Here is a 24673-nt window from a genome sequence, read left to right as displayed (position 1 = left end):
TGAACTGTTGCAGATCAAGATCCTGGAGTTTTCAGGGGCTGGGGAAGGTGTTTGCTTCCTGCCCTTCAGGTGTTGGGGGCCCTCTACGGTGGGGGTTATGGCGCCATAACAGGGATTTCACAGCCTTACCACAAGTTCAAAGTTTTTGGCTGCCTTATGCGCCAACCTGTGGTGTGGCCCCCTCCTTTCCTGCGGCGCGTCAATGGTGTTTCAGTTAGAGGAAGGACCGACTCAGCTAGTCGGGAGTCAGAGATGGCCATATGCCTATCTGCTGCCCCAGCATGCTCACCAGCTATCAGAGGGCAGGAGGGGATTCCTGGGAGTTAGGGGCTGGCAGGGGCTATGCAAAGTGTGGCCTATTCCTATGAATTACGTGCTGGAATTCATCACAGATGGTAGGAGTGTAGCTTGTCTGTCAGTGTGTCGCAAGGTAGGCTGGCAGGGGGCCTTTAGGACCATTCAGATGTCTTGGGATATGTCATGTGCTGGCCAGCTGGCCCATGCACACCCCCATACCCCTTATCCTCCTCCTCCATGTTCACCTGACCCGCCAGGGATTGTTGATCAGGGAGGTGCCCTGTGACCATCATGCTTCAAAGCTCAGCAGTTGCATGTAGCGGCCCTCACACTTAATTTGGAGCCTTCCGGATGGGGGGCGAGGGTGTTTGGGGGCCAGGTCAGACTTCCAGGCAGACCAGGGGTACAAGAGTCAGTCCACATTATTTTACCTTCCCCCTGGACTGGACACTTCCCCATGACGGCGTCATAGTGTTTTTGGCCTGAAGCTACAGGCCTGGTTGCCTGATATTCAGGGGGAGGGATCTTCCCTTATAAAGTTTCAGTCTAGTGTCGCAGTGCCTGGGAGCAGACCCATGGGGGTTTGAGGGACATGCTTCTCCGGAATGGGGGTTGCCTACCCGGCAGTGGAATTGCCTACCTGGGATGGTCTATTTGGTTTTGGCATATGCAGGTGCACGCCGTCAGGAGGTGGAAGTAGGGGGCGCATGGAATACATTCACCCTGGGGGCGAGTCTGAAGGTCCGCGACCCAACTGTTCACGATTGTTTCTGTTTTGGCAGGTTGCTGGATGGGGATGGAGCAGACGCGCAGCCTACTCTGCAGCCATGGCATGATCTCATAGGCTGGCCGCAAACGCACATTGGTTCACAGCTGAGCCTCTGATGGTGGGCCACAGTTTGGTGGCTGGGTCGACAGAGTATGCACTGGAATGGTCTCCTACCCATGTTGTTCCAGCAGGGTTCAGGGCGGAAGGTTCTGCAGGTGGTGGTCATTCCCCTGGATGGGAATTACCTTGGTTACTGAAGGGCAAGACATATGAGGACATGCAGTTGAGGCCACAATAGCCTCTGTTCGTCTGCTGTGGTCAGACACGAAGGGCAAGGCCCTCAGTGGCAGGCATGTGAGGACATGCAGTTGAGGCCTCGGTAGCCTTGGGTCGTCTGCTGTGGTCAGACATGGAGGGCAAGGCCCTCAGTGGCAGGCATGTGAGGACATGCAGTTGAGGCCTCGGTAGCCTTGGGTTGTCTGCTGTGGTCAGACATGGAGGGCAAGGCCCTCAATAGCAGGCATGCGTGGACATGCAGTTCGTGGGGCAACAATGGCATCTTCCTGATGGACCTGCAGAGGGGTCTGCACGAGATTCTTATCGGGTGTGGGGTAAAGGGAGACTAAGCAGAGGCTTGTCCCCCTTTTGTGGCAAAGAAGTGCAGGAAAAGGTTTAAAGGGAAAGGGCAGCTAGGTGACACCTTTAGGCACCTTTGGGGGCGATTGGCGGTCCGGGCTATACGGCCCGGGGGGCAGAACACGGGCCGCCTTTGTGGCCAACGTGCCTCATCCGCTCGGAGTTTCACGGCTCCGGGGGGCGGTGATGCGGGTTGGACCCCCTACACATCTTCAGGGTGTGGCCTGAGCTGGGGTCTGGCACAGGGCAGCCCCGGGCTCAGGCAAGGTTTAGTCGCCCTATGGCTGCAAGCAGGCTTTGCCTGGATCATCAGAATGCTCCCGCACTTGATTTCCCCTCTGCAGGTTCATTATTCTAATTGATTCCGTTTTAATAAAGTGGCCCATGATTTAACCCAATGAATGGTGTTTGTGTTTTATTTCGGCAATAGGCCGCAATCCCGTTCCGTGCCCGGTACTTCCAGGCAAAGGGGCGTGTTTGCGGCCACAGCCGAAGCCCAGGCCGCCATCGGGTGGGCGTGTGTGCACACGGCGCGCCATCGTGACACACAGGAAGGAGACGGGGCGGCTGAAGGCCATTTAAGGCCACTCCATCAGCCTCCCGCCCTCCTTTGAATTTTGGCGGCGCCCGCCCGCCCCTCCCTCTGCTGCAGTGTGATTCATTTGGTTGCTACGGGGCCGACTAGGGATTTTTGGCCTGCCTGCCTCGCTTTGCTGGCAGGTTTCTTTTGCCTACTCCACACTGTGGTTGGGGGGTCGGGTCAAGGGTTAGCACAGGTGCCTTTGGGGTTAATAGGCTGATTGGTCTGTTTCTAGCTTTAATATGTCAATGGTCACTTGTGGCAAAGAAGTGCGGGAAAAGGTTTAAAGGGAAAGGGCAGCTAGGTGACACCTTTAGGCACCTTTGGGGGCAATTGGCGGTCTGGGGGCCTGCAGCTCAGGGCTATACGGCCCGGGGGGCAGAACACGAGCCGCCTTTGGGGCCAACGTGCCTCATCTGCTCGGAGTTTCACGGCTCCAGGGGGCGGTGATGTGGGTTGGACCCCCTACACATCTTCAGGGTGTGGCCTGAGCTGGGGTCTGGCACAGGGCAGCCCCGGGCTCAGGCAAGGTTTAGTCGCCCTATGGCTGCAAGCAGGCTTTGCCTGGATCATCAGAATGCTCCCGCACTTGATTTCCCCTCTGCAGGTTCATTATTCTAATTGATTCCGTTTTAATAAAGTGGCCCATGATTTAACCCAATGAATGGTGTTTGTGTTTTATTTCGGCAATAGGCCGCAATCTGTAAGTAGCTGGAGAGGTCCAGGCAATAGACTGGCGAACGCACACAGAAGCACATATATAGTAAGTATCTTTTGCATCAGGCAGCTTCTCATAAAGGTTTTAGCAAACAAGCTGAGAGTGCAGTTGTCCTAGACTTGTTCCTGCTATTTTCAGGCATCATATTGAATTAGTATAATTTGATGGATATATTTTGGCTTTAAAAGCACAGAGCTGTGTGGCTCTCTCACAGAGCTACATGGTAATTCTAGGTGAATTACCACAGAGGCAAGCATCCAGGGGTAATGCAAAGGATTAAGACAATTGTGGGATAACTGAACATGGCATTATAAGGCTTCATAGCCAAAAGGACACATTAAATCCAGGACCGTATTGTACAAAATTCTAGAGTTACTAGAGTTTACTATCCTTAATTTAGTTTAAGTTAATCACGCCAAAGTGCCACTGAAATTAATGGAAAAATTAGTCATGACCATCTTGAGTTGGATCAGGACCCCACTGCGCCTTCAAGATGTTGTGCAGCATGACAAGAATCAATTTACTGATTGTCCTCATTACCAGTCCATTTTCTTCTTTAGTACTAGCCCTTAACATAATTGTACCCTGAAGTAAAGCTCAGAACAGTTTCATCCATATGAGGTGTCACTAGAATTAAATGAGACTCTTAATTAATAAAACAAGCATAATTGTTTGTGAAATGATGCCTTTACTTATTTATTTATTAAATTTATATCCCGCTCTTCCTCCCAAAAGGAGCCCACGGCAGCAAACAAAACACTAAAAACACTCTAAAACATCTCAAAAACAGACTTTAAAATATATTCACTAATAGGCAAAAAACCTTGCGGTTTAAGAATGTACCTATAGCCCACAGCTATTTCTATCAGGTCTAGCAGGAGACCTGACCTCTTCTCTGAAATTCTTCCAAGCTACACAGCAAGCGGATTGGACTGTGAAAGACCAACCCAAATTGTGTTTGCATTTTGACCAATTTGTAGGGCAGTTCAATATCTCAGAGAGGAGGTCAGGTCTCCTGCTTCCCTGGTGCATTCACTATAGCTGCCCAAATTCCCTGCTTTTTAAAGTTTGACAGAAATATCTGCAGTCTATAGGTACGTTTTTAAACCACAAGGTTTTTTGCCTATTAGTGAATTTTCCTGCTTTTTAGTTCGGGATGTAAGAAATGGGATCCTGTGCAAGTTTGCTGAGAATGGATTGATCTTTGCATGCTTATTGAGTTCAGTGGGATTAACTCCCCTGCAATCATGCTCAGGTAGGTGAAACTGACTACAGGGGATGGGGAGGGGAGCAGGCAGGAGGGGGAGGAGGAGGGCAGGTTTGATCATTTGCATATTTATTGAGTTCAGTGGGATTCACTCCCGTGCAATCATGCTAAGGATAGGTAAAGCTGACCATGGGGAGGGAAGCCTGGAGTGGGCAGGGGAGGGAGAAGAAGGAAGAGGAGAGGAAGAAGGGAGGAGAAAGGGAGAGGAGAGGAGAAGGAGGGGAAAGGCAGGTCTGATCATTTGCATGCTTATTGAGTTCAATAGGATTTACTCCTGTGCAATCATGGCTAGGATAGGTAAAGCTGACCATGGGGGAGGAGGAGGGGGAGGGGAGAGTAGAGGGAAGAAAGAAGGGGGAGAGGGGAGCAGAAGGAGTGGGAGGGGGAAGGAGGGGATTGGAAGGGAAGGGGGGGTTGAAGGAAAGGGGAGTGCAGGGGCAAAAGGGAGGGGATGGGAGGGAGGAGGAGGGCAGGTTTGATCATTTGCATACTTATTAAGTTCAATGGGATTTACTCCCGTGCAATCATGTTTGAAAATGAAATGGACTGCCTTCAAGTAGATTCCGACTTATGGTGACCCTATGAATAGGGTTTTCATGGTAAGTGGTATTCAGAGGTGGTTTTACCATTGCCTTCCTCTGAGGCTGAGGCAGTGACTGGTCCAAAGTCACCCAGTGAGCTTCATGGCTGTGTGGGGATTTGAACCCTGGTCTCCCAGGTCATAGTCCTAGGATAGGTAAAACTGACCATGGGGGAGGGTGGAGGGGAAGGGGCAAGAGGGGAGGGATAGGAGGAGGGGAGGGCAGGTTTGAGCATTTGCATGCTTTTTGTGTTCCGTGGGATTTACTCCTGTGCAATCATGCTTAGGATAGGTGAAACTGACCTGGGGGAGGGACGGGGGGAGGAGGAAGAGGATATTGGGTGGGTGGATGGGCACTGGGCAGAGGGGAAGCTCCTTTCCTTTCCAAAAGGAAAACATTGTGAACAGTATCATTCTTTTTCAGGGTTTCCCCCAACTTTTAATTGTACAGCAGGCACATGTAGCCTCCCACCCAAATTTAAACCAAAGCTGTCCCTGGTCACATCCACACCAGGCGTTTATTTCACTTTGGACAGTCATGGCTTCTCACAAAGAATCCTGGGAAGTGTAGTTAGTGAAGGGGGCTTAGAGTTGCTAGGAGCAGTCCTGTTCCCCTCACAGAGCTTCAATCAGAGCGGCTGACTGTTAAACCCGTCTGGCCACTGGAGCTCTGCCAGGAGAATAGGAGTCTTCTCTCATCCTCCCTCACAAACTACACTTCCCAGAATGCTTTGGGGAAAACCCTGACTGCCTCAAGTGAAATAAAAGTCTGATGTGGGTGTGGCCCCCTGATTAGGCAAGCCAAGCAGCTGTGAGTCTTTTAGAACACTGACAGTTGCTCTTACTGAGCATGCCCGACATTATCACTGAATTCAAGCCAAAATTTCTTAAATTAATTAAAAATCAGCCAGGCATTTTTCTAACTTTTAAACTACAGACGATGAAGGTCAGAGTATGGGGCAAGGTCAGTAATAAGATTACAGGTACTCTGTAAACATGGGTGATTTTTTATTAATTTCAACAGATTATGAGAACTCTGACAGCAAAAAGTCCAAAAGGGGTCTGGGTCTTCTCTCTCTCTCTCTTTATACGTTGAACTCTCGATTCTCTCTGACTGTTTTGTGTATCGCCATGAGACCCAGTGCCTGCAGGAGGAAGAAACCATCGCCCAAGGGAAGAAGAGGCTGCTGCTCTTGCTGCTGCTGTGCTGCTGCTGCTGCTGCTGCCGTGGGACCACCATCTCCACCACCCTTCCCAGAGGGACTTCTGCCTGGCAGGACCAGGCCCCAGGTACCCAGCCAGCCAGGACTTGATTCTTACCACCTGTCCCTCTTTGGAGGGATACATAAGCCGGCTGGCTGAGGTGGCCTGGGAGACCCAGTGCCTGCAGGAAGAAGAAACCATCACCCAAGGGAAGGAGAGGCTGCTGCTCTTGCTGCTGCTCTGCTGCTGCCGTGGGACCACCACCTCCACCACCCTTCCCAGAGGGACTTCTGCCTGGCAGGACCAGGCCCCAGGTACCCAGCCAGCCAGGACTGATTCTACCACCTGTCCCTCTTTGGAGGGATACATAAGCCGGCTGGCTGAGGTGGCCTGGGAGACCCAGTGCCTGCAGGAAGAAGAGACCATCGCCCCAAGGGAAGGAGAGGCTGCTGCTCTTGCTGCTGCTTTCTTTTCTTTTTCTTTTTTTTTCTTTTTTGTTGGTGTGTTGATGCAATTTGAGATGAATGGGTGCCTGATTATATGAATGTATGTCTGAGTGAGTGTGTATGTTTATATGCTGTATATATGGCTGTTTTTATACGTTTAATTGTTGTATATTTTAGTTGTATTATGTGCTTCAGAGAGAGTTTTATCCATCAGGTGGGGAGACTTGAGGGGGCCCCAATTACCGTAGTGACGGGCACAGGAAGGTATGGCGCTGTGAGAAGGACGTGCCAGGTAAGGGGAACGCGGTCCAGACATGCTGTGGCTGTGCCTTGTTCCGGTCCTTCCCACACCCACAAGGTTGTTGGTAGTCCTATCAGCCAACTCTCAGATCTCCAGTTGCTGTTATTAAATGCCAGATCAGTATATAATAAAACCTCCCTTGTCCACGATTTGATTGTGGATGAGGCAGCCGATCTGGCATGTATAACCGAGACCTGGGTGGGTGAGCAGGGAGGAGTTGGTCTCTCTCAGCTCTGCCCACCGGGGTACTTGGTTCAGCATCATGGTAGATCTGAGGGTCGGGGAGGTGGGGTTGCTGTCGTCTATAAGAGTTCCATCTCACTCACCAAGCACCATGTTGATTCAGTTACTGGCCTGGAGTGTTTGCACCTTGTGTTGGGCCAGAGGGACAGGCTGGGAATCCTTTTGGTGTACCGCCCACCTTGCTGCCCAATGGCTTCCCTAACTGAGCTGGCGGAAGTGGTCTCGGATATATTGTTGAGGTCCCCCAGACTAATAGTACTGGGGGATTTCAACATTCATGCCGAGACCACTTTGTCTGGTGCGGCTCAGGACTTCATGGCTTCCATGACAGCCATGGGGCTATCTCAATATGTTAGTGGTCCAACACATGTATCGGGGCACACTCTAGACCTTGTTTTTGCTACTGAGCATGGGGAAAGTGATCTGGATGTGGGGAGTTTTAAAACACTCCCTTTGTCATGGACAGACCACTGCTTGCTGAAGTTTAGACTTTCAGTAACCTCTTCCCTCTGCAAGGGTGGGGGACCTATTAAAATGGTCCGCCCCCGGAGACTAATGGATCCTGAAGGTTTTCAAAGGGCTCTGGGGGATTTTCCGGCTGATAGGACTGGCGCTCCTGCTGAAGCCCTGGTCACTCTGTGGAATACGGAGATGACCCGGGCTGTAAACACGATCGCTCCTGCATGCCCTCTCCTGTGTAGAGCTCATACAGCTCCATGGTATACCCCGGAGCTGAGAGCGATGAAGCAAGATAGGAGGCGGCTTGAGCGGAAATGGAGACGAACTCCCGACGGATACAATTATGCGCTGGTTAGTGCTTCGACTAAGCTCTATGTAGGAGCAGTGAAGGCAGCTAAAAAACATCATTTTGCTGCCACTATTAAATCATCTCTTTGCCGCCCAGCGGAGCTCTTTCGAGTTGTCCGGGGACTTCTCCATTCAAACCCTCCGGACACGGTGGAATCATCGGAGGCCCGCTGTAATCAGTTTGCCGATCACTTCCAGAATAAGATCTCATGTATCCGCCAGGACCTAGACTCTCAAGTTATAGCAGTAGATCCTAGTGAGATGTCCAGAGCACAGTCTTGTCCTGTTTTGTTGGATGAGCTTCAGTTGGTTCAACTCGAGGACATGGACAAGGTGCTTGGACAGGTACGTGCAACCACTTCGGTACTGGATCCTTGCCCCTCCTGGCTGATAAAAACTAGCAGGAATGGAACAGGTAGCTGGGCCAAGGAAGTGATAAATGCCTCTTTACGAGAGGGAGTGGTCCCGGGCTGTCTGAAAGAGGCAGTGGTGAGACCACTCCTGAAAAAGCCTTCCTTGGACCCAGACAATTTTAACAGCTACAGGCCAGTGGCGAATGTTCCATTCCTGGGCAAGGTCTTGGAACGGGTGGTTGCTGGCCAGCTCCAGGCGCTATTGGATGAAACTGATTATCTAGATCCATTTCAATTGGGTTTTAGGCCCGGTTTTGGCACTGAGACAGCCTTGGTCGCCCTGTACGATGACCTATGTCGGGAAAGAGACAGAGGGAGTGTAACTCTGTTGATTCTCCTTGATCTCTCAGCGGCTTTTGATACCATCGACCATGGTATCCTTCTGGAGAGGCTCACGGAATTGGGAGTTGGAGGTACTACTTGGCAGTGGTTCCGCTCCTACTTGGCGGGTCGTCTCCAGAAGGTAGTGCTTGGGGAACATTGCTCGACACTGCGGGCTCTCCAATATGGGGTCCCGCAGGGGTCAGTTTTGTCCCGCCTGCTTTTTAATATCTACATGAAGCCGTTGGGAGAGGTCATCAGGAGTTTTGGAGTGCGTTGTCATCAGTATGTTGATGACACGCAGCTCTACTTCTCCTTTTCATCTTCTTCAGGTGAGGCTGTCGATTTGCTGAACCGTTGCCTGGCCGCGACAATGGACTGGATGAGAGTTAACAAACTGAAGCTCAATCCAGACAAGACTGAGATGCTGTTGGTGGACGGGTTCTCTGATCGGATGGTGGATATATACCCTGTCCTGGACGGGGTTACACTCCCCCTAAAGGACTGGGTTCGTAGTCTGGGAGTCTTTTTAGACTCTTCCCTCTCACTTGAGGCTCAAGTAGCCTTGGTGGTTAGGAATGCGTTTTACCAACTTCGGTTGGTAGCCCAGCTACGTCCCTATTTGAGTAAAGAGGACCTTACATCAGTGGTACATGCTCTGGTAACCTCACGTTTGGATTACTGTAATGCGCTTTACGTAGGGCTACCTTTGAAGACAGTTCGGAAGCTACAACTAGTGCAAAATGTGGCGGCCAGATTGCTGACAAGGACCAAGCGGTCCGAGCATATAACACCTGTTCTGGCCAGCTTGCACTGGTTGCCAATATGTTTCCGGGCCAGATTCAAAGTGTTGGTATTAACCTATAAAGCCTTATACGGTGCGGGACCACGATACCTTGCGGAACGCCTCTTCCGATATGAACCGGCCCGTGCACTACGTTCTGCTACGAAGGCCCTCCTCCGGGTTCCAACTCACAGGGAGGCCCGGAGGGTGATGACAAGATCTAGGGCCTTCTCAGTGGTGGCCCCCAAACTATGGAACAGTCTCCCCGAGGAAGTACGCCTGGCGCCGACTCTGCTCTCCTTCCGGCGCCAGGTCAAAACCTTCCTATTCTCTGAAGCATTTTAAGTTACACTGATTTACTTTTAAAAATGTTTATTGTATGGATTGATGATTGTATTTTAGTATTATTTTGTTATTCATTGTATTTTTATGCTATTTTATGTTCACCGCCCAGAGAGCTATTGCTAGTCGGGCGGTATATAAATTTAATAAAAATAAATAAATAAATAAATAAAATTGAGAGGGTTGTTAAGCAACCATTTCTGAGTTCAGGACTATAAGTTAGGTAAGGTTTTGTTTTAAAATGAACTTATGGGAAGAATCAGAATGGCATGGGGGTATTTTTAATTTAACATTGTGGAATGCGAAAAATCCATGCTGACTAAAGTATACAGCCACTCTTGTGGCTGTATAATTAAAACAAAACATCTTTAAAATGCATTAAAACAAAACATATTTAAAAACATATTAAAAAAACCTTTAAAAACATATTAAAAAGCAGTTCCAACACATACGCAGACTGGGGTAAGGTCTCTATTTAAAAGGCTTGTTGAAGGAGGAAGGTCTTCATTAGGTGACAAAAAGATAACACAAATGGTGCCTGTCTAATATTTAAGGGGAGGGAATTCTAAAGGATATGTGCCACAACACCAAAGGTCCACTTCCTATGTTGTGTGGAACAGACAGTTGGTATCTGCAGGAGGCCCACACCTGAGTACAGACAGGCAGCATGGAATTGTAGGGATGGCGACAGGAAGGCTAAAGGTGGGAATGAGCTGAAGGCAGCAAGAGATGCCGTGAGATGGCAAAAGCAACAAAAAAGCTTTCTTCAGGTACATCCATAATAAAAGACAGAGAAAGAAATGGTGGTATAGCTACTCAATGAGGATGAAAAATGATAATAGATGACAAAGAAAAAGCAGAAGTGCTCAATTCCTTCTTTGGCTCACTCTTCTCCCAAAAGAGGGTCTATGACTCCCCTGGGAAATGTGAAGTTGAAGGCAGAGGACTGCAGTTTGAAATTTATAGACAAATGTTCAAAGAATATCGAATCACTTTGAATGCGTTCAAATGTGCAGGGCACGACGAACTGCAGCCTAGAGTATTGAAGGAACTGGCTGAAGAACTCTCGGAACCACTGTCTATTATTTTTGCAAAATTGTGAAGGAAGTGCTGGATAACTAGAGGAGGGCTAATGTTGTCCCTATCTTCAAAAAGGGCAAAAAGGAAGAACCAGGGAACTACAGACCAGTCAGCCTGACATCAATCCCTAGGAAACTTCTGGAGCAGATTATAAAGCAGTCAGTCTGTAAGCACCTTGAAAACAATGCAGTGATTACTAGAAGCCAACATGGATTTATCAATAACAAATCCTGCTAGACTAATCTTATCTCATTTTTTTATCAGGTAACCTCCCAGATAGATTGCTGGAAGGCTGTGGGCATAACGTATCTCAACTTCAGGAAAGTTTTTGACAAAGAGCTCCATGATATTCTGATTAGAAACCTAGCTAAATGTGGGCTGGACAGAACAACTATCAGGTAGATGCACAGTTGGCTACAGAATTGTACTCAAAGAATGCTTATTTATTTATTTATTTGTTACATTTATATACCGCCCCATAGCCGAAGCTCTCTGGGCAGTTTATATTTATTTATTTATTTATTTATTTATTAAATTTATATACCGCCCGACTAGCAATAGCTCTCTGGGCGGTGAACATAAAATAGCATAAAAATACAATGAATAACAAAATAATACTAAAATACAATCAACAATCCAATACAATAAACATTTTTAAAAGTAAATCAGTGTAACTTAAAATGCTTCAGAGAATAGGAAGGTTTTGACCTGGCGCCGGAAGGAGAGCAGAGTCGGCGCCAGGCGTACTTCCTCGGGGAGACTGTTCCATAGTTCGGGGGCCACCACTGAGAAGGCCCTAGATCTTGTCATCACCCTCCGGGCCTCCCTGTGAGTTGGAACCCGGAGGAGGGCCTTCGTAGCAGAACGTAGTGCACGGGCCGGTTCATATCGGAAGAGGCGTTCCGCAAGGTATCGTGGTCCCGCACCGTATAAGGCTTTATAGGTTAATACCAACACTTTGAATCTGGCCCGGAAACATATTGGCAACCAGTGCAAGCTGGCCAGAACAGGTGTTATATGCTCGGACCGCTTGGTCCTTGTCAGCAATCTGGCCGCCGCATTTTGCACTAGTTGTAGCTTCCGAACTGTCTTCAAAGGTAGCCCTACGTAAAGCGCATTACAGTAATCCAAACGTGAGGTTACCAGAGCATGTACCACTGATGTAAGGTCCTCTTTACTCAAATAGGGACGTAGCTGGGCTACCAACCGAAGTTGGTAAAACGCATTCCTAACCACCGAGGCTACTTGAGCCTCAAGTGAGAGGGAAGAGTCTAAAAAGACTCCCAGACTACGAACCCAGTCCTTTAGGGGGAGAGTAACCCCGTCCAGGACAGGGTATATATCCACCATCCGATCAGAGAACCCGTCCACCAACAGCATCTCAGTCTTGTCTGGATTGAGCTTCAGTTTGTTAACTCTCATCCAGTCCATTGTCGCGGCCAGGCAACGGTTCAGCAAATCGACAGCCTCACCTGAAGAAGATGAAAAGGAGAAGTAGAGCTGCGTGTCATCAACATACTGATGACAACGCACTCCAAAACTCCTGATGACCTCTCCCAACGGCTTCATGTAGATATTAAAAAGCAGGGGGGACAAAACTGACCCCTGCGGGACCCCATATTGGAGAGCCCGCGGTGTCGAGCAATGTTCCCCAAGCACTACCTTCTGGAGACGACCCGCCAAGTAGGAGCGGAACCACTGCCAAGCAGTACCTCCAACTCCCAACTCCGCGAGCCTCTCCAGAAGGATACCATGGTCGATGGTATCAAAAGCCGCTGAGAGATCAAGGAGAATCAACAGAGTTACAACAGAGTTACAAGTTATAGCAATGGTTCCTGCTCAAACTGGGAGGAGGTAACAAGCAGGGTACCGCAGGGCTTGGTCCAGGGCCTAGTGCTCTTTCAACATTTTTATTAATGCCTTGGATGAGGAGGTGCAGGGAATGCTTATCAAATTTGCAGATGATACAAAATTGGGAGGATAGCTAATACCCTGGAAGGCAGAAACAAAATTCAAAGTAATCTTGATAGGCTGGAGCACTGGGCTGAAAACAACAGAATGAAATTAAATAGAGATAAATCCAAAGTTCTACACCTAGGAAAAAGAAACCAATCACACAGTTGTAAGATGGGGATACTTGGCTCAGCAATACTACATGCGAGAAGGATCTTGGGATTGTTGTTGATCACAAGCTGAATATGAGTCAATACTGCAACGTGGCTGCAAAAAAGGCAAATGCTATCTTAGGCTGCATTAACAGAAGTATAGTTTCCAAACCATGTGAGGTAGTAGCTACCCTCTAGTCGGCACTGGTTAGGCCTCATCTTGAGATTGCATCCAGTTCTGGATACCACACTTTAAGGAGGATGCAGACAAACGGGAATAGGTTCAGAGGAGGGCAACAAGGACGATCAGGGGACTGGAAACAAAGCCCTATGAGGAGAGACTGAAAGAACTAGGCATGTTTAGCCTTGAGAAAAGAAGACTGAGGGGGGATATGATAACATTCTTTAAGTACTTGAAAGGTTGTCACACTCTTCTCGTGGAATAATGGGCTCAAGTTGCAGGAAGCCAAGTTTTTGACTGAACATCAGGAAAACCTTCCTAACTGTTACAGCAGTATGACAATGGAACCAATTACCTAGGGAGGTGGTGGGCTCTTCAACACTGGAGACATTCAAGTGGCAGCTGGACAGCCACCTGTTGAGTATGCTTTAATTTAGATTGTACCATTGGTCTCACCTGAAAGGTGATTTTCATAGGAAGGGGCCATCACTGTGGGGAATAGTTCCACCTATCGTGCGAAGGCAAGAATGTTTTTGAAGTCAAGACTAGGGACGTCATGCCCCTCCCACTCTCCAGTTCATTCGTAGCGAGTCTAAAAGAGATATCTAAAAATACAAGAACAAGGCCAACAGGCCCGCCAGGAAAATAACATAATAGTCACATGCATAACAACATGACTCTAACCTAACTTCATAACATAACAGAACTAAAGGTCTTGACTTCACTCTTACATTTAAATATAATATGGAAACAATAACATGTAACCCATTGATAAAATCACTAGTTATCCTCCAACTGGGAGGGTCGTGATGGCCCCTTCCTATGAAAATCACCTTTCAGGTGAGACCAATGGTACATTTTCCATAGGAAGTGGGCCATCACTGTGGGATGTACCAAAGCAACCCATATAGGGAGGGACCACCCACATGTTAATCCTCATTAAGAACCTGTTGCAACACTCGTCTGCCAAAAGAAGCATCAGCAGAGGCATAACGATCAATTTTATAATGTCTTATAAACGAGTGTGGGGAAGACCAGACTGCGGCCCTACAAATATCGGCAACAGGAGCATTAGTAGCAAAAGCAGCCGAAGTGGCAGCTGACCTAGTAGAATGAGCTGTTATACTAGCAGGAACTGGCAGCTTCAGGGACTCATATGCTAAGGTAATGCATGCCCTTAACCAACGGGATAAGGTAGGATTGGATACTTTAAGCCCCATAGACCCTGGATGAAAGGATACAAACAGAGACTCCGTTCGTCGAATCTCTTGGGTCCTAGACAGGTAGGTCTTGAGAGCCCTCCGGACATCTAACAAATGCCAAGCCTTTTCAAGAGGATGGGTAGGATCCGGGCAAAAGGAAGGCAACACAATGTCCTGGTTGCAATGAAAAACTGAATCGACCTTGGGACGAAAGGAAGGGTCAGTCTTCAGCACAACAGAGTCCTTATGGAAGACGCAGAGTGTCTAGCAGAAGACAATGCGCCCAACTCCGAAACGCGTCTGGCAGATGTGATTGCAATCAGAAACAGGACCTTGAAGGACAGTATGCGTAGGGGCACAGTCCTGATGGGTTCAAACGGAGGGCGTTGCAAAGCCTGCAGGACTTTCGGCAAACTCCATGAGGGGAACCGATGGACAACAGCCGGAGAACGTAGGGCGACTCCCCTCAAAAAACGTTTGATGAACGGATGTGAGGAAATATGATCTCCAGGAGAGGACACTGAGCGAATGGATGACAGAGTAGACGCATGTCGACGTAGAGTGTTGGGTCGAAGTCCCATCATAAAGCCACTATGGAGAAATTGGAGCACCTGGTGCACATTGGCCTGGGATGGATCGTGGTGGTGGGACTGACACCACTTGGAGAAAGCCACCCAGGTATGTTGATAAATGCGAGTGGTAGATGGTCTTCTCGAGGCCAAAATAATATCAATCACAGCGTCAGACAGTCCAGCTGACCTCAAGTGTCTCCGTTCAAACGCCACGCTGTTAGATTGAGCCAAGTAGGGTCCTGGTGCAGTACTGGGCCCTGGGATAGGAGGTCTGGCGTTACTGGAAGTGTCCAAGGATCCATCATTGACATTGCCAGAAGATCTGAGAACCACGGTCGGCGTGGCCAAAATGGTGCTATCAGAACCAGCTGTGCCCTTTCGGTTCGCGCCTTCCTCAAGGTTTTGGCTAACAATGGTATGGGAGGAAAGGCGTACAATAGACCGTCTGGCCACGGTGTTGTCAGAGCATCCACTGCTTCTGCTGTTGAGTCCAGGTATCGAGCAAAGTACCTTGGAAGCTGGCAATTGTGACTGGAAGCAAACAGGTCGACTGAGAGGGCGCCGAACCGACACTGGAGACGATGGAAAATGGCTGGATGAAGTTTCCATTCTCCCGGGAAGACCTGTTGTCTGCTGAGCCAGTCTGCTGTCACATTCCAAATCCCTCTGAGGTGCTCTGCTTTCAGGGATTGTAGATGTTGTTCTGCCCAGACAAAGATGAGGGAGGCTAAGTCCTGCAGAGGACGAGACCTGGTGCCCCCCTGTCTGTTCAAATGTGATTTTACACACGTGTTGTCTGTTCGAATGAGCACATGATGCAAAGGGAACAGAGACTGAAAATGACATAGAGCCAAGTGGACAGCCTTTAGTTCCAGCCAGTTGATGCTTCGAGATTGCTCTGCGTTGGGCCAAACCCCCTGAACGTACTGGGAGTTGCAGTGGGCTCCCCAACCTATGAGGCTGGCGTCTGTGGTCACGACGGTTCTGCGGGGTTCTCTGAACGACGTGCCCTTGGAGAGGTGGTGAACCTTGGTCCACCAGCGGAAGGAGAGGCGCAGAGCGGGGCTCAAACGAACTTTGCGATGGTTGGAGCTGGCAATGTCTTTTTGAAAAGGCAACAGAGTCCACTGAAGGGGCCGAGTGTGAGCTCGAGCCCAGGGCACAATGTGGATTGTGGAGATAAACATCCCGAGCGCTCTGGCGAGAAGCATGACGTCTGCGGATGTTTGTTGCATCAGGGACCTTGCGATGCTTGTGATGGCAGTGATGCGATCTGGAGCCAGGAAGACCATTGCCTGCAGGGTGTCCAACATTGCCCCAAGATGTAGTAGGCGTTGGGTTGGTTGGAGATGGCTTTTGTCGAAGTTGACAAGCCAGCCGTAGGTCTGCAAAACATTGAGGGTGATCATTAAATGATGATGAGCCAGCTCTTCAGATTTGGCCCGTATGAGCAGATCATCCAAATATGGGTAGATATGAACCCCTTGGGTCCGAAGGTAAGCCACTAGGATGAGTAGCACCTTGGAAAATACTCTTGGAGCAGAGGAGAGGCCAAAAGGCATCGCTCTATATTGAAAATGTTGGTGGCCAAAAGCAAACCGAAGAAACTTTCTGTGGGCTATGCAAATGGGTACATGGAGATACGCTTCCTTAAGGTCGATAGAAGCCAGGAAGTCTCCTTCATGCAGACTCTCGGTAATGGAATGGAGAGATTCCATTTTGAACTTCCGGTATGTTACAAAACGGTTGACAAACTTGAGATCCAATACCGCCCTCCAAGATAAATCTCGTTTTGGCACAGCAAATAGGAGGGAGTACACCCCTTCCGATCTCTCAGTTGTGGGAACTGGCTCTATTGCCGCTATGTGCAAGAGGTGATGTATAGCTGTCTGCATGATGTTGTGCCTGGCTGGTGCCCTTGGGCAAGGAGACGGGTGGAATCTGTCTGATGGGGTTGCCCAGAACTCTATGGTATAGCCATAAGTGAAGAGGTCCCTGATCCAGGAGACCTTAGTAAGGCGCAGCCATCGATCTCCAAAATTAAGTAATCTGCCACCTATGGGGATGGCGTTAATACTACTTGTGTAGGCGAGGACCTCCCCTATATGAGGACGATGAGTTGCCCCTGCGCCCTTGGTACTGACCTCTGCCCTGGAAGCGTCGGTTCCAGGAACCCCTGAATGCGTTGGAATCATAGGGTCTGAAATCGCGGCCTCGTCCTCCTGGCCGCGTTCCTCGAAAAGGCTGGTTAGAACGAAAGGAGGGAAATCGCCTGAAGGGCCTGTGGTCGATGTTCTTGACTGTGGCTAGAACCGGTTTATGGGCGTCTTTTGGATCAACCAGAACTGCCTTTAGGGCTTCCTCGCCGAAGAGTAGAGATCCGGAGTAAGGAGCCTTGGACAGGTTCAATCTGGCCGCTGAATCAGCTTGCCAGTGGCGAAGCCAGAGGGTACGACGAGCGACTATTTGAGTCGTCATGGCTCGTGCCCCTAATTGGGTGGCATCCAAAGTGGCATCGGCCACAAAGGCTGCTGTCTTACGTAATTTCAATAGTGCTCTTTTGAAGGCGACAGGATCAGGGTTATCATCCTCTAGAAGTTCATCCATCCACATCATAGATGCTCTGGAGAAGATGGAGGCTGAGGCGGAGGCACGCATGGCTAGGGCAGTGGCCTCGTGGTTCTTGCGGAGGGCGAAGTCTATTCGACGTTCAGTAGTATCTTTTAGGTGGGATTCCCCTTCCCTGGGCAAGATAGATCGTGAAACGAGGCGAGCGATCGGTTCATCTATGCCAGGGACATCTAACTTGGTGGCGAAGTCTGGGGCTAGGGCGTAAAGTCTGTCAGCCATGTTCTTGAAGCGTCTAGCTTTGAGCGGGTGGGCCCATTCTTCGGAAGCTAATTTGGCAATTGGGTCCGGCACCGGGATGTAGTGTTCAGTAGGTGCAGGGGATTTGAGGACCTTGGCCCCTTTGAGAGTTGGAGCGGACGAAGTTGAGGGTGCAGTCTGGAGACCAAGGGTATGAAGTACCCTACGTGCGAGTGGTTGGTAATCTGAGGTATTGAACGAGCGATACGATGTATCCTCCTCATGATCTGAATAGTCGCTCCAGTCGTCTCCTTCAACATGGTCAGTGAAAGTTAACTCCTCCGCATACGAGGCTTCATCCGTACATCTGCCTCTGGCTACATCGAAGGGATCTGGCGAGCAGGAAGGATGAGCAGCATGGAACGCGCGTTGGTCCATGTTGAGTGGGGGTATGGCAGGAACCTGTGGTAGTGATTGCATTTGTGTGAAATAAGCCAGCATGGCTTGGAGTTGGGAGAGGAAATCAGGAGACAGCTGCAGACCAGATGTGTGAGATGTATGTGCCTGGTGGGCTGTTGGAACAGATGTCTGAGGCGGTAGGCCAGAGGTAGGTTCGTTAGGTGAACCGTGAGGGGGAAAGCCAACAAACTCTTCCTCGTCAGAGGCAGTAGCAGGAGAATGGAAAATATCACTTATGTGTGTCTGTGCTGTGGTGGTTGTTGGCACAGAGACATAACAAGGGCGCTTTGGTTTACTATGGCTGGAAAGATGTTTTGTCTTAGCCAGTGCTTTGGCATGTCTGGTCTTAGACGTGTTAGTATGTTGTGGCTTGGCTGATTGTGGCATGTCTGGCTGATCTGGCACCATGTGTGTTGATGGTGACATGCCTGGCTGTTCTGCCATCTTATATGAACCTGGGTGCAGTACACTGCCACGGAGGGGGCAGGATGTAAAGACCCGAACTGGCACAGCATACTACCACGGAGGGGGTAGGATACACTGGCAGATGGCGAATGCACTGCCACAGAGGGGGCAGAATGCACAGAGGTATCAACGTTAATATAATATAGGCTGTTTTAGAGTTGGCACACTCAGATTAGTGCTGTGGGCTGGGTTTTTGGCTTGTTCACGGCCCCATAGGGGGCAGGATATGTAATGTAAATCAGATTTAATACAAGTCAGCCACTGATATTAAAGCTCCAGCCTTGATAATGTAATCGAGCCACTAGGATTAAAGCTCCAGCCTTGATAATGTAATCCAGCCACTAGGATTAAAACTCCAGCCTTGATAATATAATCCAGCCACTAGGATTAAAGCTCCAGCCTTGATAATACAATCCAGCCCACTAGGATTGGAGCTCCAGCCTTAATAATACAATTCAGCCACTATGATTACAGCCACAGTAAAAATGTGTGTAAATCAGCCTTGTGTAAGTTTGTCAGCAGCACATATACACAAACATACAGATAGATAGCCTGCAGGGGAGGTATCCGAAGCTAAATAGATGGTAACAAAAAAGGCGGGAATTTTGAATTTCAAAAAATGGCGCCCGGAAAAAAACGGGCGGGAAAAAACGATCAAAAGGGGGCTGAGGGAGAAGGAGCAATGGCGGCCGTCGCAAGCGAACTGGGGGAAGGGCTGGCCAGCACGGACTCGCCGAAAGCCGCAGTAGCGGTTGGAAAAAACTCTGGAAGAGCAGGTAGAGGAAAAAACGGCAGCCGCCGCAGAGAGAGCCGCCGTGCGGTCTGTAAAGCCCTTCGCAGTGGGATTTAAGCCACGTAGCGAGGGCGATCTGCGGTAAAGTAGTAACGGCGGGAGCCGCAGCTGCAAGCTCCCGCTGAGATCGGATCAGCCGCAGCCGCGGCAACGATCAGGGGGGGGAGGGAGGGGGATTCCCCTTCCCTCACAAGCGATCAAAAAAAAAAAAAAAAGGTTTTGAAGAGAAAAAGACAAACAAATACGAGACTTAGCTAAATGCTACGTGAAATTCCAATCTTGTTCGTACGAAGGCAAGAATGAACTGGAGAGTGGGAGGGGCATGACGTCCCTAGTCTTGACTTCAAAAACATTCTTGCCTTCGCACGATAGGTGGAACTATTCCCCACAGTGATGGCCCACTTCCTATGGAAAATCCTGCATTGAGCAGGGGGTTGGTTAGGCCCCTTCCAACTCTACAATTTTATGAAAACTAGATCAAAGGTCATCAGAAGAAGGCAAGGAGCAATTTATAAGGAAGGAAGGATTTGTATGATCTTCTCATGAAGATGGCAATACCCTCTAGATTCAGAAATGTATCTGAGTGTTGTGTATGTATATAGCTTACTCAGGAATAAGTCACTCTACTGCTGCTGTATACTGTCCGACATACTACATATCCTTCTCTTAAAAAGCATTCCATTAACTCCAAGAGAGAAACTATTGCTTAATATGTTTTCCCCTGCCCCCAGTGTACCCCCAAATATCTCATGTTCCCACTGGAAAATTGTTTTAAATTCTTGAATAAATATTTTCCAGGTGTTTTTTTCCTGGGCCTTCACATCATTCACTGTGAGTTGGTTGAATTATAATTGAGAAAGTAAAACAATATCTCTGGTAATGCTAGGAGTTTTTGCCTTCCCCTTCATTACATAGCAGGCTTTGCTTTTTAAATCATCTTGGTGAAACTGACTAAATCTACTATATTTTCTGAAGGCATAATTTTGACTTTCTGAAATAAATATTGCTTCATTAAGTACTTGTCAGACTGCTAGTTCTGAGTAGTTGAAGGTAGGTCCTGGACCACCATATGATCTGACTATTGCTTACTATAATTAGGTCAGATCATTATGTGGCATACTTCTCCTATAAGCTGGAAGAAATTATTTGAGAACTGCTGGTTCACCTTAGATCAGCAAGCAGACTTTTTCTCAGGTATGGAGTGAAGGGTGTTAAGGGAGAGGCTAAGACTCCTCTGCAGCAACCCATGGAGTCAGAGCAGCTAGAGTTAGAATGCAGTTACCTCCATCAAGGATAGACACTTGCAAACAATCAATCCACAGTGCCCTAACCAGACTCCATCATTTGATTATTGTGGGCAACAAGAAATCACTTGTCAAGTTGGCCAGACTTAGAATTTATACCTCATTTTGCTGCCCCGGGCTCCTTCTAGGAAGAAAGGAGGAATATAAATGTAATAATAAATAAAGATCAGCCAATCCACTTTTCAGTGGTTGAGAGTTCTGCTAATCTGACACAACTACTTCAGGGGTTTCAGCCTAACCTACTTCACAGAGTTGTTTTGAGGATAATATGGAGAGGGGGAGAACTGCAGAGCTTGGAAGATTACTTTTAAAAAGTAATAAATTACAGTTACAATTACATGGCCCAAAAAGTAGTAATTATCGTTATTGCTCTGAAAGCAACTGATTACTTTACTTTTTCTCAGAAGTAATCACTACAATTACATTTCAGTTACTTTTTTAAAAAAACGCCTACAAGGTGCTGGCCTTGGCTGCTGCACATCTAAGTAGCCTAAAACAACATTAAAAATAAACATACACATACAGAGGTAGCAGAATAATTCTTTTTATCCATAAGATAGCAATGGTGGTCTCTCCACTGGTAAGAGAGATGGGGAGGGAGGCAGAGGCCACTACTCAGATCTTTGCATGTCAAACCAAGTGCAACCCCCCCATTCAGCCAGCAAGCATAATCTCTCTGACTTAACCACCTCCCAGACCCTGCCCTGTCACCAACTAAGGGACACTCACTCAAGCAAATATTTTCCCCTGAGATGCAAAAAAGTTAAAATACTTCAAATGCAGCACAGTAGCCAGAGAGGGTGGTGGAGGCCACTTTGTGTGCCAACTGCAAGCACACAGACACACATGTTGTCATCTTTCACCTCCACAGTTCTTTATCTCCATTCTGCTGCTGCCTCCGTCTCCTCCTTTATCCATGTTCTTTTTTCCCTCCACCCCATTCTTCACCACCACCATCCTTTTTTTAAACAATTGTTTTCTCCACTCCACCCCGTCTCACTCTCCACCTCCTCCCTCGTCGCCTCCTACCCACCCACAGAGCATGAGGGAAAAGCGATGCTGCACAGAAGCCCAGATTGAGGCACATGATTTTCATCTACAAGTCAGAGGAGCAGCTTTCCCCTGCTTCCCCCCCCCAAAGTAATGCCCAAAAGTAATGCTGGAAACATTACAATTACTCCACAAACGTAATAAAATTACTTCTAGCTCTATTACAATCAAAATGTAAAGGAATTGCCCACTTGTTCCTCAAAAAAAGTAAAACGTAATTACTTCCAAGCTCTGGAGAACTGAGTATGCCACTGTGAGCTCCTTGGAGGAAAGGCAGGATATAAATGTAATAAATAAAACAAGAACAAAAATATGTGTATGCATATTAGCTGTTGCAGTTACCTCTATGTGAAACAAAGTAGTTTACTTCAACTTAAGATAAAGTTTATGGTTAAGCTGTACTTGCACGTGAGAAAAAGCCAGTGGAAACACCAGCTGTTCACTGTCCTTCTCAGCCATTATTCTGAGTATATTAAATGGTAATATCTAAGTTGGACCACTGAGCTCATGGTTAGCTCCATCTGAATTCTGAAGTACCGGCTTTCTGACATACTGAAACAATAAGATAATCAAGTGATAAAGGAATCTGTACCAAAGATTACTCACCCCCATGACCTTCCCACGTTGCTGAACATCTTCCCACATAGAATGAACTATATAGCGACACATGTATTTTCCTGCTCGTCCCTCTTGCTTCATTCGTACTAAACACATCCTAAAGTGAAGCAAACACATTAGATTCCAGAAATCTTGACTTTAAAAGTAGGGTATGAAAAGCACAAAGAAGGAGAAAGAGTTGGTGTATGCTCCAGGAATATACAGCAGGAGTATGGCTAATGACAATGGAAGAACCGTCCTGTGCCCTGGGCTTTAGCTGCACTTCCATGTCTATAGTTACATTAGTACAGTCATAGACTGTCAAAGCAGCATCAGAGGAGAAACCAATCAGAATCTAAAAGTGCACTCTTATGCATGCTAACTCAGAAGTAAGCTCCATTTGAAAAGAATGGGGCTCAGTGTGCACATACCCATTTACAAGAGAGTAAGTGTTATTGAATGCAATGGGGCTCACTTCTGAGTAGATATGTATAGGATTCTGCTGTTAGTTTGCTTTAATTTTTAGCAAATAAATTTGATTCCTACAAGGAAAATGTAGTGTTCCCACATACCAACTGCTGCTGCAGTAGAAATGTCATCTCTGACTGATGGATTTTGTTTTGCATTTAAAAACAAAATTCTGCACCAAAAACTTTCAAATAAATAAACCTAATAATAATAATAAATTCTGTGCCAATAATCTGAAATTCCATGTGCAGAATAAATTATGTACATGAAAATGTTAAAGGATGTTTATTTTATATGCTTTATTCTGAATTTAGATTTTAAAGAGTATTTTGTTGAATTTGGGAATGTGTGAGCAGATGTAATGTAAATGTACTGCCTTCAAGTTGATTCCGACTTATGGTGACCCTATGAATAGTTTTCATGAGGCTGAGAGGCAGTGACAGGCCCAAGGTCACCCAGTGAACTTCATGGCTATGTGGGGATTCGAACCCTGGACTCCCAGGTTGTAGTCCAACACCTTAACTACTACACCACACTGAGCAGATGGAGAGGTATAATTAGGGAAGGAGTATGCATGGGTAGGGGAAACATAGCTGGAGGCTATAAGGAACAGGTATCTCCTCCACTTGTCAATTTCAGTAATTTTAAAAGTTATTTCCAGGAGGGCTCTTAGAGCCTTTGAAAAAAACCTTCAGATTTACACATGCTAGGCTCTGCATAAACAAAAAGGTCCTGAGAAAGTTTTGCCTCTGCTAGGTCAAGATTTAAAAAATAAAAAGTCTAATACTACTCTCCAAAATATTTGGGTGTTGTTTAGATCCACAACATTAGAAGCTCAGCTAGAATGTATATGGCAGATCAAGAAAGGTACCACCAGGGTCAGGAGGATACCAGCAGGATACTTAATGAGCAGAGTTAAAGAAACTATTAGAGGCAAGGTTGTTTCTTTTAGAAAATAGAAGTCTTGCCCAAATGAGGAGAATAAAAAGGCACACTGACTTCGGAAAAGAAATGCAAACAGACAATATGGGATGCAAAGAATGTATTTGAGGAACACATGGCTAAAAACAAAGACCAACCAAAAAAATCCATAAATACAGTAGTAACAGGAGAACAACTAAGGGGGTGGTTGACCCTTTGGATGTCAAGAGGGCAAAAGGTGCGCTAAAGGAGGATAAGGAAATTGCAGAGTAGCTGAATGAATTATCTGCATCTGTCTTCACAGTGGAAGATACAGGGCAGATCCTTGCACCAGAAGTGACTGTCACAGAAAGGGAGTCTAGAGAAAATGAGGCAAATAGTGGTGACAAGAGACAACGTTGTAGGCCATACTGACAAAATAAAATCACTGGATCCAGATGGCATGCACCTGAGAGTTCTTAAAAAAATCGAGAGTGAAATTGCTGATCTTCCAACAAAAATATGTATCTTGTCCCAAAGATGACTAGAAAATGGCCAATGTAACACCAATTTTTAAAAAGGGATCCAAGAGGGATCCTGATAATTACAGACTGGCTAGCTTAATGCCAGTTCTGGGAAAACTAGTGGAAAATTTCCTAAAAGATAGATTAACCAAGCATATAGAAGAACAGGTCTTGCTTAAGCAGAATGCGCATCGGTTCTGCAAGGGTAAGTTCTGTCTCATTAACTGTTTAGAGTTCTTTGAGAGTCAGATAAAGGTGATCCAGTTGACGATGTGTACTTAAGACTTTCAAAAAGCTTTTGACGAAGTATCGCATCAAAAAACCCTGCGTAAGCATAACCACCATGGAATAAGAGGAGAAATTATCTTGTGGATCAGTAACTGGTTAAGAAAAAGGAAGCAGGGAATAGCAATAAATGGTCAGTTCTCTCAACAGTTCTCTCTAAACCACCTCTGAAT

At 47.4% G+C, this 24673-nt stretch overlaps 1 protein-coding gene across 3 annotated transcripts in view; it reads right to left on the bottom strand.

The window, feature by feature from the left end:
* LOC133387288 (ubiquinol-cytochrome-c reductase complex assembly factor 1) overlaps positions 1–24673 on the bottom strand; it is an 88262-nt gene that overhangs the window by 28666 nt on the left and 34923 nt on the right. For all 3 annotated transcript variants that reach the window (XM_061631773.1, XM_061631772.1, XM_061631774.1), the window contains one exon: positions 22333–22441. In XM_061631773.1, coding sequence (XP_061487757.1) covers positions 22333–22441 — 109 coding nt within the window. The remainder of the gene's footprint in view (positions 1–22332; positions 22442–24673) is intronic.

This window comes from Rhineura floridana, chromosome 6 (assembly GCF_030035675.1).
Source record: "Rhineura floridana isolate rRhiFlo1 chromosome 6, rRhiFlo1.hap2, whole genome shotgun sequence".
Lineage (NCBI taxonomy): Eukaryota > Metazoa > Chordata > Lepidosauria > Squamata > Rhineuridae > Rhineura > Rhineura floridana.
The sequence above is the reverse complement of the archived record's forward strand: the minus strand, read 5'-3'. Positions and strand labels throughout refer to the sequence as shown.